Source organism: Bacillus rossius, chromosome 16 (assembly GCF_032445375.1).
Source record: "Bacillus rossius redtenbacheri isolate Brsri chromosome 16, Brsri_v3, whole genome shotgun sequence".
In the NCBI taxonomy this organism is placed as follows: domain Eukaryota; kingdom Metazoa; phylum Arthropoda; class Insecta; order Phasmatodea; family Bacillidae; genus Bacillus; species Bacillus rossius.
In genome coordinates, this window is record NC_086343.1 from 38,661,960 (window position 1) to 38,679,776 (window position 17,817).

Consider the following 17,817-nt stretch of genomic DNA (forward strand, 5'->3'; position numbering starts at 1 on the left):
TTTTGTATACTTTAACACTTCTTTGTCCTTTCATTGCAGGAATGGTTAGTTGTATCAAAAATTATTTCAAACAAAGTTGTATATAGTATTAATATGTATAAAACTATTTTAACGCACTTGAAGTTATGCCTAGGAAGGAGTGATGATTTTTTCCCTTTATTCCCTGTTTTAATTAATAAGGTAAGTGAAACAACAAAACAATTCAACAGCGTTGAACATACCAAACCAAATTAATATATTTCACGCGAATTTTAATTTTACATTTTCAGTTTAGTGGCATAATATTTTTGCCTCAAATTAACACCATCACATTTATAGAACACCCCTTTATTGGTCACTAGTACTTACCACTTTTGAACATTTTTTTATAGTTTTATCAGTAAAAAAATATTTCAAAATGATTAGCACTATAATAAGCTCGAGTTCAGTATTATGATAATTTTTTGGGACTACATTGTGTTAAACTATATATTTGTTACCAATAAAATACGTATCGTATTGCTAAACAGTCCAAAGTAAAGAATCTGTTTCCTTATTCCTTTAAATAATTTTTGAAAGCCCTTGTTAGCAAATATATTTATGTAAATATTATAAAGACCATTTTTCATTTTTTATATATCTCCAACTCAGATATTTTGCCTCGGTACGCCTTCAGACCAAAAAAAAAAAACGAACCGTCACTTCATGCAGTGTTGCCACCCTTGTAATGTTCAGCATTAAGTGTAATATTTAAGCACATTATATGGTTCTGCACGATTGACAATTCAGTTTTATTATTAGTAATGAATATTTGAAACGTAAATGTCACATTCGTTAAAAAATATGGTTGAAAATTGTCGTAGTAAATTCTTAATACGAAATACAGATCTTAATATTTTCATTTTATAATCAAACCTCAAAATAAATAACAATAATGGCCATACTTTTTAATAGATTTTACAATGAAGTTAATGAACAAGATAATAATAAAACCATTTTCCTAAGTATTTTTAATGAATTAAAAAATTAAAATAAACTTTAGGAAATTATAAAACTAAATCACTATCAACACTTTAAAAATTATCATTCACCTAAAGTTGAACAGTATTTGCACTCTAAGTAATCAAATCTAAACGTGATTTACAAAACTAATATTTTCCATTTAATTAAATTTGAAAAGTAAGGAGGTACAATACCAACCTTGTAGCAGTAGGTTTGTTGTCTCCGAGAGGGCAGTAACGAGTGGTGTGTTGGCGCCCTGCAGGGCAATACACGGTGCCGGCTGGCTGCACTGTTAGCGCGCTGATATACAACACGCACCGCGACGAGCGCCACTTCCCAGATCCTGACAATTTCAACCCAGAAAACTTCACCGCGGAGCGAGTGCGCGCCAGACACCCCTACGCATACGTGCCTTTCAGCGCGGGCCCCAGGAACTGCATAGGTGAGCCTGCCTACATACGTACCCATACGTGCCTTTCAACGCGGGTCTCAGGAACTGTATACATTAGTCTGCCAGACACCCCTAGGATATGTGCCTTTCAGCACGGGCACCATGATCTGCATAAGTGAGCCTGCCACACACCCCTAGGCTACATGCCTGTCAGACATTACTGCCAGACATTACTAAAATACATGTCTTTCTGAAAGGGCCCCAAAAACTGTGTAGGTGAGCCTTCCAAACAACACTAAGCTAAAAGCCTTTCAGTAGGGTCACAAAAAACTATTTACATTAGCAAGCCAGACACCCCTAGGCTATGTCCCTTATAACGCGGGCACTAGGAACTGCGTAGTTGCGCCTACCAGACAACCCTAGGCTATGTGCCTTTTAGCATAGGCACCAGGAACTGCGTAGATGAGTCTGCGAGACTATCCTACGCATACATGCCTTAAAGTGCGGGCTCCAGGAACTGTATAGATGATCCTGCCAGTTACCAATAGGCTACGTGCCTTTAGGTTTGGCACCAGGAACTGCATATGTGAGCCTGCCAAATTACACTACACATACATAGCTTTCAGCGTGGGCCCCAGAAACTGTATAGGTGAGACTGCCGATCACCCCTAGGCTACATTCCTTTTAGCATGGACACCAGGAACTGCATAGGTGAGCCTGCCAGACACCCCTAGTATGGGTGCCTTTCAGCACGGTCACTCGTAATTGAAAAAAATTATCATGCCAGACACCCTTAAGCTACATGCCTTTAAGCATGGGCACCAGGAACTATGAAGGTGTGCCTACCAGACAACCCTAGGCTATATGCATTTCAGTGTGGACACCACTAACTACATAGGTGAGCCTGCCGAACACCCCCTAGGCTACATGCCTTTCAGCGCTGGTCCCAGGAACTGTACAGGTGAGCCTGCCGAACACTCCTAGGATACATGCCTTTTAAAGCGTGGACACGAGGAACTGCCTAGGTGAGAATGCCAGTCACCCCAACTCAAACGTGCCTTTCAGCGCGGGTCCCAAGAAATGTATAGGTGAGCCTGCCAGATACCCCTTGTATGCGTGCCTTTCAGCGCGATCATCTGAAACTCAATAGATGATCAAGCCAGACACCCTTAGGCTACATTCCTTTAAGCATGGTTGCCAGGAACTATTTAGGTGTGCCTGTCAGGCAACCTAAGGCTACGTGCCTTTCAGCGTGGAACTGTATAGGTGATCCTGCCAGACACCTCTATTATACATGCCTTTCAGTGCGGGCACCAGGAACTGTGTAGTTGAGCATACCAGGTACACAAGGCTCCGTGCCTTTCAGCATGGATACCAGGAACTGCATAGGTGAGCTTGCCAGACAACCCAACACATACGTGCCTTTCAGCATGGGCACTAGGAATGTAAAGATGTGCCTGCCAGACACGCCTAGGCTACATGCTTGTCAGCACTGTCACCATTAACTTTAAAGTTATGACTGTAAAGGTCACCTTTAATACATTCCTTTCTAAAAGGGCCCAAAAACTGTATAGGTGAGCCTGCCAGACACCACTAGGATAATTGCCTTTAAACGAAAACCCCCAGTACAGTACAGATGAGCAAGCCAAGACACCCTTAAAAACATTAATTTCAGTGCGGGCCCCAGGAATAGTATAGGAGATATTACCAGACACACCTAAGAATATTGTCTTTCCTTGTGGGCCCTAGTTACTGTATATATGAGCCTACCAGACACTCCTAAACTACATGCCTTTAAGCTAGGGCCCCTATATTATTTTTATTTTAGCATGAGTCTAGGAAATGTTTAGGTGAGACAGCCAGACAACCCTAAACTATGTTTTTTCAGAGCAGGACTCAGTTACTGTAAAAGTAAGCTTTATAGACACACCTATGCTACATACCTTTTAGCACAGGTCCTATGAACTGTATAGGTGAGACTGCTAGATACACCTAGGCTACATAACTTTCAGCAAGGCTCCCAGGAACGATATAGGTGGGTGTGCCAGACATTTCTAGGCTATGTGTCTTTCAGTGTGGTCCCCAGGAACTGTATAGGTGACCCATCCAGATAACCTTAGGCTACATTCCTTTTAGCACAGTACCATAAATGTTATAGGTGAGCATGCCAGACACCCCTTGGCTAAGGGACTTTTAACCAAGGCCCGAGTTTGGTAACACTGACAGAAACCCCTCTACTATGTTATTATAAGCACAGACCTATGACCTGTATATGTATTCCAGCTTGAGACCCCTAGGCTAAGTGCTTTTCAGCATGGTCCCCATGAACCGTTAAACCTGAGCCTGCCGTATAACAGTAGGCTACATTTTATTCAGCATGGGTTCCAGGAACTCTATATGTGAGCCTGCCGTACACTCCAAGACTATATGCCGTAAAGCGTGGGTCACAATAACTGTATATATAAGTCTTCCAAATATAACTTTACTTATTACTGTTCAGAATGGGCCTCATAAAAAGGATAGGTGATCCTGCCAAATACCACAGGCTCCAGGGACTGTATAGGTAAGTCATCCAGACATCCATAGCCTATGTGACATACAGCATTGGTCCTGGGAATTGTGTATGTGGAACTGCATACTCCCCTAGGCTATGTGCTTTCAGCATGGGCCTCAGGAACTTATTAGGTGAGCCAGCAAGACACCACTATACTATGTATCTTTCAGCCCAGGCCCCAGGTTCTATATAGGTGAGCTTTCAGACACCCTAGTCTAAATGTGTTTTAGCACTACCCCAAGAACTGAATAGGTGAGACCTCCAGATAACCCTAGACAATGTGCCGATCAGAGCATGCCCCAGGAACTGTATAGGTAAGACTGCCAGACACCCCTAGGCTACCTGCCATACAGAAAGGGCACCAGAAATAGTACATGAGAGCCAGCTTGACACCCCTAAACTAAGTGCCTATCATAATGTGCCTTAGAAACTATTGAGGTGATCCTGCCAGACATAGTTGGTATACTTGCCTTTCTGCACCGGCCACCAGGAACTGTATAGGTGAGCTTTCCAGATACCCCTACACTAATTGCCTTTCAGATAGGGTCTTAGGAACTGTGTACTTAAGCCTGAAAGCCTCCCCTAAAAATGTACATTTCATAACATCCCCAGGTATTTTAAAGTTGAGCCTGACCGACAACCTTAGGCTACGTGCCTTTAAGCTCGGGCTTCAGGAACTCTATAGGTGAACATGCTCGACACACCTAGGCAACATGCCTTTGAATGTGGGCTCCCGGAACTGTTGTGTGTCTACCAGATACGCCTTATCAATGTACCTAAAATCACAGAATCCAGGACCTGTATAGGTGAGGCTAACACACTCCACTAGAATACATTCGTAGAGGGGCGGGCTTTAATAACTGTATAGGTGAGCCAACCAGACATCCATAGACTACATACCTTTGAGCAGGAACTCCAGGAACTATATAGGTGAGCCTGCCAGAAAACAATAGACTACATGCATTTTATAATGGTCCCCAGGAACAGTATAGTTGAGCCTGCTAGACACCAATGATCTACATGCCATTAAGAGCAGGCTCTAGTAATTGTATAGTTGAGCCGGCCAGACAACCCTATGCTAACTGCTTATTTAGTGTAAACCCCAAGGAAGTGTAAAGGTGAGCAGGACAGGCACCCCTAGACTACATGCCTATCAGTATGGGCATCAGGGAATGTATAGGTGAGTCTGTCAGACACCCGTATGTTTATGTGTCTATCAGTTATAATCCCAGTAATCATATAGGTAAGCCTGCCAGACACCCTAAAGAAACATGTCTTACCAAACGGTCCTTAATTAACTATATATGTGAGCCTACTAGACATTCCTAGACTACGTGCTTTTCAGCACAGGACCCAGGATCTGTATAGATGAACCTGCCAGACACCACTAGAATATGCGACTTTGAGCCCGGGCTTCAGGAACTGTATAGGTGAGCCTAAATACTTTCATACAATAAGTTCCTTTCAGTACATGCTTCAAGAACTGTATAGGTGAACTTGCTAGAGATTTCTAGGCTATGTGCCTTTCAGCTCAGGCCCCAAAAACTGTATAATTGAACCTGCCAGACATGCCTAAGGTACATGCCTTTGAACACAATCTCCAGAAACTGTATAAGTGATCCTGCCAAACACCCTTTAGGCTCGTGCTTATTTGACTGTGCCTTAGTAACTGTAATGTGAGCCTGCCAGGATCCCTGGACTACATGCACTTCAGAACAGGCCCCAGGCACTGAATATGTAAGTTTGTCAGACAAGCTTAGACTATGTGACTTTGAGCATGGGCCCCAGGAACTGTAAAGGTAGGCTTGCCAGAAACCCCAAACTGTACTTTTAGCACGGGCCAAAGGAAAGGTATAGTTGAGCCAGCCTGATACTTCTTGACTAACTGCCTACAGAACAGATCCCAGTACCTATATAGGTAGGCCGGCAAGACACTCCTAAGCTGTGTCTCATACAGTGCTGGCCCCTAGACTTAGTATAGGTGAGCATGCCAAAAACACCTATGCTATGTTCCTTTCAGACAGGGCCCTAGGAACTGTATAAGTGAGTCTGTAGAATACCTAGACTATGTGCTCTTGAGAACAAGCCACAGTAACTTTATAGGTGAGCCTGCTAGATATTCCTAGGATGTGTGCCTTTCATCGCGAGCCCCAGGAACCGTATAGTTTAGCCTACCAGATAATCAATTAGCATACATTCATTTCAGTGTATGCCTCAGGTTTGGTATATATTAGCATTCAACACAACCATATACATAAATTCATTTCATAATGAGCTCTAGGGACTGTATAGGGAAGCCTGCCAGATTGTGCTAAGAATTAATACATATCAGCATGGGCCTATGTATCTCTATAAGAACACCTGCCAGACATCTATCAGAATAAATTATTTTCATAGTAGGCCCTAGTTACAATATAGGTTACCCTGCCAGGCAACCCGGAGCATTTATACCTTTCGTGCGGGCCACATTAAATGTGTAGGTGTGTCTTCCGGACACCTCAGCATACCTTAAATTCAGCTTTGGCCTCAGTGACTGAATAAGATAGACTGTCAAACAACCCTAAGCATATATTCATTTCATTGTGTTCCCTAGAACTGTATATTTTAACCTGATGGACACCTCTAAGTATTCGTACTTTCAGCTCGGGCCTTAGGGAATTTATAGATGAGCCTTCCAGATACCCCATAGCATTCATTCATACCTTCCTTCCGCGCGCGCCCCACAGACTGCATAGGTTATCCTGTCAGATAACTATAAGCATAAATACATCTCTGCACAGGTCTCAGGCGATCCTACCAAACACCCTAAGCATATGTGTCTTTCAGCATCAGCCTCAGGAATATATATATATATATATATATATATATATATATAACCAGTCACGAAACATAGACAATACTAGTGTTTTAACTCTCAGCTAGTCTCGAAATCTTTTCGCAGAAAATGCATGCTCTTATTAATAAGGAAGTGATGAAGATAAACTTAGTATTTCTGCACTATTAAAATATAATTATTGATTGCTAATTTTAGATTTAAAAAAGATACCTGATATCATCATAAGACTGATTATTTAATAAGTTGCGAAGCATCATTCGAAATTTTTACGTTATTAACGTACGAATAAATCGTCCGTCCAGGTATGGACATTTTGTCAATGCTTTGTCACTAACGCTAGCCTATACCGACGCCACGCAACATATTAACATTTGCGAGCGATATTTTGATTGCATTGACATTACATTAATAAACTTTAACCCGCCACTCTTAAATATTATATTGAATAATTTCATTAGCCTCTTTGAAGTGTTAAATGGCACAATCATACGAACATTCAAATACACAACTGACTTACAGATATTAAGACTATAATAGATCTCAAGTTCAACCGGACAATTGATTAAATTTATGAGCTAGCAAACATTCGAAACGTAAATTTATTTGTACATTTGTAACGGTGTGCTCATCGCATAGGCGTACCCAGGAATATTTTCGGGGGGTGTTCTTCCAGATTTTTAAGAAAAACTGCATAAACACAAAAAATTAATTATTTCTTGAGTAAATAAATAGAATAGTCTCAAATTTCATTTTTTAACCTGGGCTATTGTTGATTTGTAATTTGTACGTAATTTTTCTTTCTATTAACTTAAGTAAGTTCACATTACAATATTAAAATACCTACAAAAAAAACCAAAAAGATGTATATATATATATATAATTATCGAATTTACGTACGCACTGTACAAATTTATTCCTAATAAGTTTACGGCATTACAATAGAATAATTGCCGTATAATTTGATTGTAAGGGTGTTAGCAACTAAGGCCGGAATTACAATAGCCCGTCCATCCGTCATCCGTCTTGTCAATTACGTGACCTGCACCCAATAAGATGGACTGAAAAATGTCATCGACTCGTCCGTCTAAAGCTTGGTAACTTTATACTTTTGACGGGTGAACGGATGAAACTATAACCTCCTAATGTATTTTATGTGTTTGCATATAAAATATTATATTAAAATTTATTAAAGTTTGTTTAATTGTTTAGCTGATTCCAAAATCATTTCATAGCTTACGTTTAGACACATTTTGAAAGCTCTTTATTGAAACAAAAATGGTCTAAGTCACGGAAGTATTATAATTATGTATGGTAACTCTGGAAATGTGAAAATACATACAAAAAAACACCATGAGTTTAATGAGTTTCAAGTACTTACTTTACATAATTGTTTAAGTAATATAATTACATATGATAATTTTTTCCCCCCAAATTGTTAAGTTTTCTCAACAGTTGTCAGCATTGACATGGAGAAATATTATGACGGACGAGCGGAGTGTTGTAAATCGCCAGCCGACCTCCGTAGCGTAGTCGGATGCACACCGGCTTATGGTGGGAGAGGTTCTGGGTGCGAGTCCCGGGTAAGGCATGGGAGTAAAACTGAGACTTATTCAAAATTTACACTTGCGATAAAAGATGATGAAAAAGAATAAAGAAATTGATATTTCTGGCTAAACGGATACCGCTCAAGGCCAAAATCCAAGCAGTGAATTGAACTGAAGTTGTATATCGCTTGGCAGCTGACGGACGAACGGATGACGCTCGGATGCGACGGGCTGTTGTAATTCCGGCTTTACAATTTAAGTGTAGCAGAACAGAATCAAATCTTTATATATAAAAATCTCGTGTCACGATGTTTGTCTGGGCTAATTTCCGAAACTACTGCATTGATTTTAATGAAATTTCACACAAATATTTGTAACTTTCTCCAACTTTATATATATATATATATATATATATATATATATATATATATATATATATATATAGGCTACATTTTATTTCGATTAATAACCACGTTTTCCGAAAATCAGCTCCCAAGGGTGGTTAAGCACTGGCAACAGTGGGACAGCGGGATTTTGCATTGTTTATGCCTTCTGCGTCTTCATGGCAACGGGCATCGCTTAGATCGATTTTTTTTTTCAATTCGAGGCATATTTCTGTATAGATTTAATTATTATTTTATGTTTAATTATTTAAATTTAAAAATATATTTGTGCGAAATATCACTGACTGACTAATTACGATTGACTTGAAATCTTTCAACCGATTGAAACTTAGCATAGTTACTCATTTTGTGATGTATGTAGATGCTCACTAAGATATGATTTTCCGAAGGGAGTTTTGGGAGTTTTGGGGGTGTAAAATATCAAAATTCCAGTTTTTGGTAAAAAATCACCATGGCAACGGCTGTTGCTTTGTTGATGCTTCATTCTTCTTTATGGCAACAACTGATTCACTGTTAGTGCAGTCCTCATCACCGTTGAAATTTTACGGGACTTTAAATATCAAAAATTGCCCTTTTTTTCAATTTTATATCCTACAGACTTGAACTTGACAGTAATGTTCCTCATGTTATGCAGAATGACGTTTTCCGAAAATCAACTCCCAAGGGTGGTTAAGCCCGGGCAACGGTGGGACAGCGGGATTTTGCATTGTTTATGCCTTCTGCGTCTCCATGGCAACGAGCATTGCTTTGATTTTTTTTCCATTCGAGGTGCGACAGTGGCGTACCCACAAGGAGGGGCACGTATAATGAGCGGCGCAAGTGTTCTGCCTGTAGACTGCCGTAGCGAAGTACGGGTATGGCCTACATCATTTGTACGTTGCGTGCTCGAGAAACGGGAAACCATCGGTGCTACTCGATTTCTCTCCGGTACATTATATATATATATATATATGTGTGTGTGTGTGATCCTACCAAAAAAACCTAAGCATGCAGTGTGTTCAGCGCAGGCTTCATGAATTAAATTGTTTAGCCTGCCTTACACACATTATTAGAAATTCCTTTCAACATGGTCTACATTAAATGCATATATATACCTACCAGCCACCCCTTAGTATGTGTGACTGTCAGTGCTAGCTCAAGAACTGTATAGGTTAACACCCCTTTACACATGTTTTTAGCACCGATTCATATCAATATATATGTGAACATGCCAAACACATCAGAGTATACATGACTTTAATGGCAGGCCACATGATATAGGTGATCCTGACATATACATATTCGCTTAAGTGGCTTTCAGTGCAGACTCCAGGAACTGCATGTGTGAGGATACCAGACATCCCTACGTATATTTTTGGGCTCAATACACACCACTATGCACTCGTGAACTTCTGTGTGTTCCCAGGAACCTTTAGGTGAGCCTGCAGAACGTACCTACGAATATATGACATTTAGCTTGAGCCACAGGAATTATATATGTTAGCCTGCCAGAAACCAACACATAAATATGACTTTCAGCACAGCACAAAAACTGCATAGATTAGCCAGCCAGAAACACGGAAATGTGACATACAGTGCACGCCCCACCAACTCTATAGGTGTGTGTACAAGACACTCATTTCATTAATAATGTTTAATGCAATCCCCAGAAACTGCAAAGGTTACTACATGAGTTATTATCACTATATATGCTAAGAACTATATTGGTGAGCCCACATAAACAGTTACTTATTATGTGCGAAAATAAACACGGTTTTCAGGAACTGCATAGAAGAGCCAGTGAAACACACCTAATCATCCATAACTTTCTGCAGGGGCCTCAGAAACTGCATAAGTGAGCCAAGCTGATACCCCTTCTCACAAGAGACATTCAGTGCAGGCTCCAGAAATTGATCCTGACAGACACCGTTAGGCATTCGTGTCCATCAGCACAGGCAACATTATATGTTTACATGAGCAGACCATACAAACCAAATCTTGCATAATCTTCAGTGTGAGCCACAAATCCTGCATAGCTGAGCCTACAAGATACACCTACGATAATGTGCTCGTCAGCACAGGAATTACATAGATTGAACTCATGAGACACACTTATGTATATGTACCTTTTAGTGTACGCCTTAACAACTTTATAAGGGAGCCCACCATACACAGTGCTACTTAATACTGGCCGCAGGAACTGAAAAGGAAAGCAGGGCAGACAAACCTACGCATACATGCAACAAAGCATTGGCCCAAATAACTTCATAAGTGAATCTACCTTTCAACATTGGCCCCTTTGAACTACAGAGCTTTGTATAGTTCAGCAAGCCAGACACCTCTACCCACATGTGCCCTTCATGGTCGGCTTCCCTAACTGCTTAAGTTATACCAGGAGACAAAGCTATACATACATTCCTTTCAGAGCTGACTCCAAGAATTATATAAGTGAGATCACCAGTAACCACTTAGCTAGCGTGCCCTTCAGTACCAACGAAAGAAATTCTGATCTGTGCAAAAAATACTTTATTATTGTGCTCTTCAATGCCTGCTTTATTATCTGTTTACATGTGTTAGCTACGCAAACAATACTTAACAAATGGGCCCTTCAGCACGGGTCTAAGTAAATTCTCTGGTGTTCCTAACATACACCCTTATTAATACATGCCCTTCATTGCCAGCTTCAGGATCAGTATACCTATGTGAGCCGGCCAGACACCACTAGTGCACGTGACTTTCAACAAAAGTCTAAGGAATTTCATATGTGACTCTACCAGACACCCTTGTGCAAAGGTGCCTTTAAGTACATGCTTATGTATGTGTAAACTTAGGTGGGCCTTCCAGACAGTGCATAGTCTGTACATAAACCTTTCTACACAGGTCTAGGGAACTTCAGAGGTGACTATACCAAATACTAGAATGCATACAAACCCATAAGTGCCTGCTTAAGGAGATGCAACCTATGTGAAAAGCAAAAAAAAAAAAAAAAACTTGAAAAATTTGCCTATATGCACAGTCCTAAGAAATTTCATAAATCCATATGCATATGTACCCTTTAGCAACCACTTCAGGATCTGTATACAAAGTAGCCTGCCAGATACTCTAAGACAAATGTGGCCTTCAGTACCGGGATTAGAAACTTTATGTCAGTTCGTCAAAAACATAAATGCATATTCGCCATTTAGCGCTGGTCTCAACAACTGCATAAAAGATCCCCCCTGACATAGGTACATAGTTCTGTACAGCGCTGGCCCCAGGAACTTTCTAAGTGAACCTGCCAGCACATCTATGCAGGAATGCCATTCAGCCCTGACATCAATAATTGCCTAAGTGAACCCACCAACCAACCATTCCCTACAGCTTCGGCCCATAATATGCTTAGATAAGCCTACCAGATGCTCCTATGTTTATGTGCTGAAAATTCCTGTCCCAGGATCTTTAAGGACGAGTGCAATAAACACACATTCGCATACCCTGCACATGAAACTGTATAGGTGAGATTGCAAACACTTTTACACATACATTCAATTAATGGCTGATCCGAGAAACAGCATACATAAGCTCACCATAAACTCGTATGCGAATATACCTTTTGTCTTCAGGGAATGCATATTGAGCTCGCCAAATATATCTATGCCTACGTTTCCTTCAGCACTGGCAAAAATATTCTATAGATTAGTTCATCAGACACAACAATGCATATGTCCTCTAAATGTTAGCATATAGGCATGTGTCTGGCAGATCGGATCAAAGCATATTAGGAGTATGTGTAAGATTTCCGGCAGGTAAGGTATTAATATAGAGGAGTATGTGAAAAATTGCTGTCAGTCTAACTAATAGCTCATAACACATATACAAATGTTTCCCTGCAAACCATATGCTTTCAGAAAGAGAGTGTATGTATGTAGGCTGTCCGTCCAGATGCTAGCACATAAAGAGTGTCTGTTTGTTTGCCTGCAGACCAGATCTTATCACATTCGGAGTGTGGGTGTGTTTATAGGTTGACTAGATGATACCACATGTGGATTACCTGTATGTTTGCTAGTAGACAAGATTCTAGTACATGAGTTGTATATGCATGTTTGCTGGTAGACTATATATTAGCACATTAGAGGTATTTGCATGTTTGCCAGCAGGATTGATGCTATTACATGAGAAGTACATGTGATCATGACTGCAGTTCAAATGCTAGCACATGAGGAGTCTGTGAATTTTTGCAAGCAGGCCTGAGCTAGAACATGAGGAGTACATTTGTTTATGCCTGCCTTTCCAGTTGCTAGCACGTGAGGAGTAGGTACATGTGTGGCAGCAGGCTTGATGCTAGATCAAGAGAATGACACGTGTTTTAGCCTGCAGTACAGTTGCTAACACATAAGGGGTATTTGATGATGCCAGCAAGCCTGATGATAAAACATGAGGATTATATTCGTTTTTGCCTGCAGTAAAAATTTCAGCACAAAAGGTGCATGTGGATGGTTGCCAGCTGGCCAGCTGCTAACACATGATGTGTAAGAGTTCTCGTTTGTTGATTGGCCACTTGCTAACACATGAAGGGTTTATGTATGTTCGCCGGCAGGCCAGTTGATAGCACATGAGGGGTGTGTGTATGTTTGCCGCCAGGCCAGTTGCTAGCACATGAGGGGGGTGTGCATGTTTGCTGGCAGGCCAGTTGCTAGCACATGGGGGTGTGTGCATGTTTTACGGCAGGCCGGTTGCTAGCACATGAAGTGCATGTGCATGTTTGCCAGTAGGCCAGTTGTTTGCACATGAGGGGGGTGTGCATGTTTGCCGGCAGGCCAGTTGCTAGCACATGAGGGGTGTGTGCATGTTTACCGGCAGGCCAGTTACTAGCACATGAGGGGTGTGTGCATGCTTTCCGGCAGGCCAGTGGCTAGCATATGAGAGGGGGTGCATGTTTACCGGCAGGCCAGTGGCTAGCACATGAGGGGGGGTGTGCATGTTTGCTGGCAGGCCAGTTGCTACCACATGAGGGTTGTGTGCATGTTTACCGGCAGGCCAGTGGCTAGCACATGAGGGGGGTGTGCATGTTTACCGGCAGGCCAGTGGCTAGCACATGAGGGGGGGGGGGGTGTGCATGTTTACCAGCAGGCCAGGGGCTAGCACACGAGGGGGGTGTGCATGGTTACCGGCAGGCCAGTTGCTAGTACATGAAGTGAATGTGAATGTTTGACGGCAGGCCAGTGGCTAGCACATGAAGGGGGTGTGCATGGTTACCGGCAGGCCAGTTGCTAGCACATGAGGGGGGTGCATGTTTGCCGGCAGGCCAGTTGCTAGCACATGAGGGGGGTGTGCATGGTTACCGGCAGGCCAGTGGCTAGCACATCAGGGGGGTGTGCATGTTTGCCGGCAGGCCAGTTGCTGGCACATGAGGGGGGTTGATGTTTGCCGACAGGGCAGTTGCTAGCACATGATGGGTGTGTGCATGTTTGCCGGCAGGCCAGTGGCTAGCACATGAGAGGGGTGTGCATGGTTGCCGGCAGGCCAGCGGCTAGCACATGATGGGGATGTGTTTGTTTGCCGGCAGGCCAAAAGTTCGCGATGCTGGAGGAGAAGATGGTGTTGTCGGCGGTGCTGCGGCGCTACGAGCTGCGGTCCGTGGAGCCGGAGCAGGGGCACTTGGTGGCGGGCGAACTGATCCTGCGGCCTGCTGCTGGCGTCCAGTTGGCGCTCGCTCCCCGAGTCTGTGTCCGTCCACTTCGCTAGCACACGTGGTTCCTTGGTCGGACCAGCTCGCTTCGCCGTAAAGCTTTGTCTTCCACGAGATATTCAGCGGTATTTCCTCCATGCGATAGTGTTCTATTTTATGTCTACCTTATCACTTATGTATTTGTTCGCACTTTCTCAATTGTTGGTTATAATTTCTCAATCATTTGAAATAATAATTTAAACTTTAGTTGGTATATATGTTTTTTAACTAATGTGTGTCGCTTTTGGGTAGTATTTTTATATTTATGGTTTTGGTACACGATTTTCTTTGTATATATATGTAAGATATTGTATAAAGAATATTGTTTGGTGTCCATGGTAACATGGTAATTAAATACAATTATTTTTTAAAATGTTTAATGAGATTCAGAAGTATTTTTGAATTAATCCGGCTTTAAATAAAACATTCCGAATGTTTCTAAGTTAGATACGATTGTGTTTAGTTAAAAATGTATGTTATATTATTATACATTTTTAATGCATTAATTTTATGTTTATTAAGAAAAAAAATCTAATTTTTTATAAGTGAAACTAGAAAATAAGTTAACTATATATATATTTTTTACTTGTTTAATTTTATACATAAATTCTTTTTTTTATAAAACTTTAATAAACTGTAATTATGTAAAACATATATATCACTGGTATGTATTTTAATAACAATTGATGTCGATAAATAATTGTACTTCTCTTCAAATGAGTATGAAATATATTATATGGGATTGTGACAAATGTATGCGACTGTCATTGACTTCACTGTTTTCCCAACAACGGAGGTTTACTGCACATGAATTACAGCAAATATTTGGTGCATCTATTTTTTAGTCAAAGTAATGGTATTATGCTGTCTTTATTAATGAAGTCAATTCACGTTTTTGAGAATCAAATTCACTTCACCGCAAACATAGCAAAAGTTATTAACACTGATACATTTACGTGGCATATTGAAGTAAAATTAATCTGGAATATAAACCAAAAAAAGGTTGGTTAAGAAAATTTAGATTATGAATTTATTTTTCAACCAAGAAGAAAAAGAAAGCTTTGCACTTGATTTCTTATTTATGTGTGAAAATTTAAAATTTAACTCAGTAATTTAATGAGAATTAAGAGCACATACGTTCTATAAGCACAACAATGGACATTTATGTAAAAAAAATGGCTTTTCTAAAAACAAAATATGGCATCCTCAGTGTTGACAACCTTCATTCGTAAAAAAATAATACCAAAATTATAAAATTTCTCTCTATCATAAAATGAATTCCTGTTTATCAAGGAAATGAGAACTAAGTAAAAATTTTAAATATCATATTCGTTTATATCGCATAGAAATGAAAAGAAATCAACTATTTTAACTTGTATGGATTTTTATTGTAAACCAGTGTAATGAGTGGTGATAAATATGTAGTTTAATGTTAATTTAAGTATGTAAAGATTATTATTTTAGTAAAAATATTTCAAAATTGCATTCATCTTTCAAGTAACTTCACAAATTCATCAGTACATATTTGTTAACATAAAATCAATATTAATACCTAGAAACGGACAATGATATAACTAAATTTTATTAAAAGGAAGTAATTTTTTACACACTTTATATTAGCTTCAACTGTATGTTTGTATGTTTGTAACCGACTCCTTTGGGTGCGATTTTGACCCACTTTAAACTGCCAGATTTCATTCAAACTTTGTAGATTTATCGAGGACCGATGACAATATACTAATTTGATAAGATTATTCCATTATTCAATTTGCAAAATAAGATTTTTGTAAATTTATGTAATTTCACAATATTAAGTAGGCTTTGTTTATATCGCGCTAAAGACAAACTGAAAGAATAGAGTTTGCACATTGTAAAGAAAACCATTTCGATCATGTGCGAACTATTTTCTTTCAGTTTGTCCTTGGCGTGATATAAACAAATCCTACTAAATATTGTGACATTTAATTAAATGAAAAGTGAGAGTGGGTTATGATTATTTTAACCAAGCTTGTGAATCTATCAGAATTGCACAAAACACTATTAAAAAATAACACACTTTAACGTGTGTAAAATGTCTACATATATTGATTTTAGATATTTTCCCAATTTGGCGGTGATTGAAACAACAGCGTGCCAAACTTTGCCTCGTCGACGAAGGCGCGGGAGATATTACACGCTTTTTTACACGCTTTATATTAGCTTCACCTGTATGTTTGTTTGTATGTTTGTAACCGACTCCTGTGCACTCGATTTTGATCCACTTTAAACGGACAGATTTAATCTAATTACACGCTTTATATTAGCTTCACCTGTATGTTTGTATGTTTGTAACCGACTCCTGTGCACTCGATTTTGGCCCATTAAAAGGACAGATTTAATCTAATTACACGCTTTATATTAGCTTCACCTGTATGTTTGTATGTTTGTAACCGACTCCTGTGCACTCGGTTTTGACCCACTTTAAAAGGACAGATTTAATCTAAACTTCGTACACTTATCGAGGACCAGTGACAATACACTAATTTAATAAGTTTATCTCATTATCCGGATTAGGATTGACGGTATTAAATAATTTCCTCACCCAGCCTCTGTGTGAGAGCAAGTGAGACAACCGTGCAGTCGGTGCATGCGTACCGTCTACCTACTTTCCAGCTCGAGCACTCGGGGTATTAGTATTACTACAATACATCAATCAGAGTTGGTTAGTTGACCTAGCGGAATAAAGCGCGGGTCTTCGATATCGTCAACTTACGGATTCACTGATCGTGGGTACTAATCCTGTCTACGGCTGAAATTTTTTTTTTGTTTTCTTTTCAACAATTTTTGGGATTGGTGCCGTTAATCGAACTCTTATTCGTCTGGGACTTCGCCAATCCTTCTATTCAAACTAAAAAGTGAAAAATAAATAAAATTTAAAAAAACTAATAAACACGCTTTTAAAGTACATCGACCTAAAAAGTGAAAAATAATTTTTAAAATAAGCTGAAAAAATAATGAATGAAAAATACTAGTATTATTGTAAAAAGCGTGGGGCGCTTTGTTCCATATTTATCGTACATCGAGCGCCCGATGGTAGAGCAGCCGACATGTCATTGGAAGGCACTGGGTTCGAATCCCAGTCTGGGCTATCTGAATTGTTCTCACATATTCTATACACTCTCATTGAGAAGGTCCTTTCCTCATCCTTTCTCAATCCTTATCCTTATCCTTCCCAAAATTCCTGTTACGTAAATGTGGAACGCTTCACTGACTACACTGGCCAACAATGAATATGTTTCGGGCTTAAAATTACGCAATTATTATGTATTTTCACCCCCTGAGTTCAAAAATCACCTCGAAAATGACCAAATAGCTCTTGTTTTCAAGATACAGTTACATGTCACTTTTAACATGCTCAACTTCCACTTTGTTGAGAAATTTA

General features: G+C 40.0%; 1 protein-coding gene across 1 annotated transcript in view; it reads left to right on the forward strand.

The window, feature by feature from the left end:
* Nucleotides 1-15,150, forward strand: part of LOC134539890 (cytochrome P450 4C1-like) — a 158,661-nt gene extending 143,511 nt beyond the window's left edge. Inside the window, exons 25-26 of the mRNA XM_063382239.1 lie at nucleotides 1,244-1,423; nucleotides 14,235-15,150. Coding sequence (XP_063238309.1) covers nucleotides 1,244-1,423; nucleotides 14,235-14,413 — 359 coding nt within the window. The 3' untranslated portion in view covers nucleotides 14,414-15,150. The remainder of the gene's footprint in view (nucleotides 1-1,243; nucleotides 1,424-14,234) is intronic.
* The last annotated feature ends 2,667 nt before the right edge of the window (nucleotides 15,151-17,817 follow it).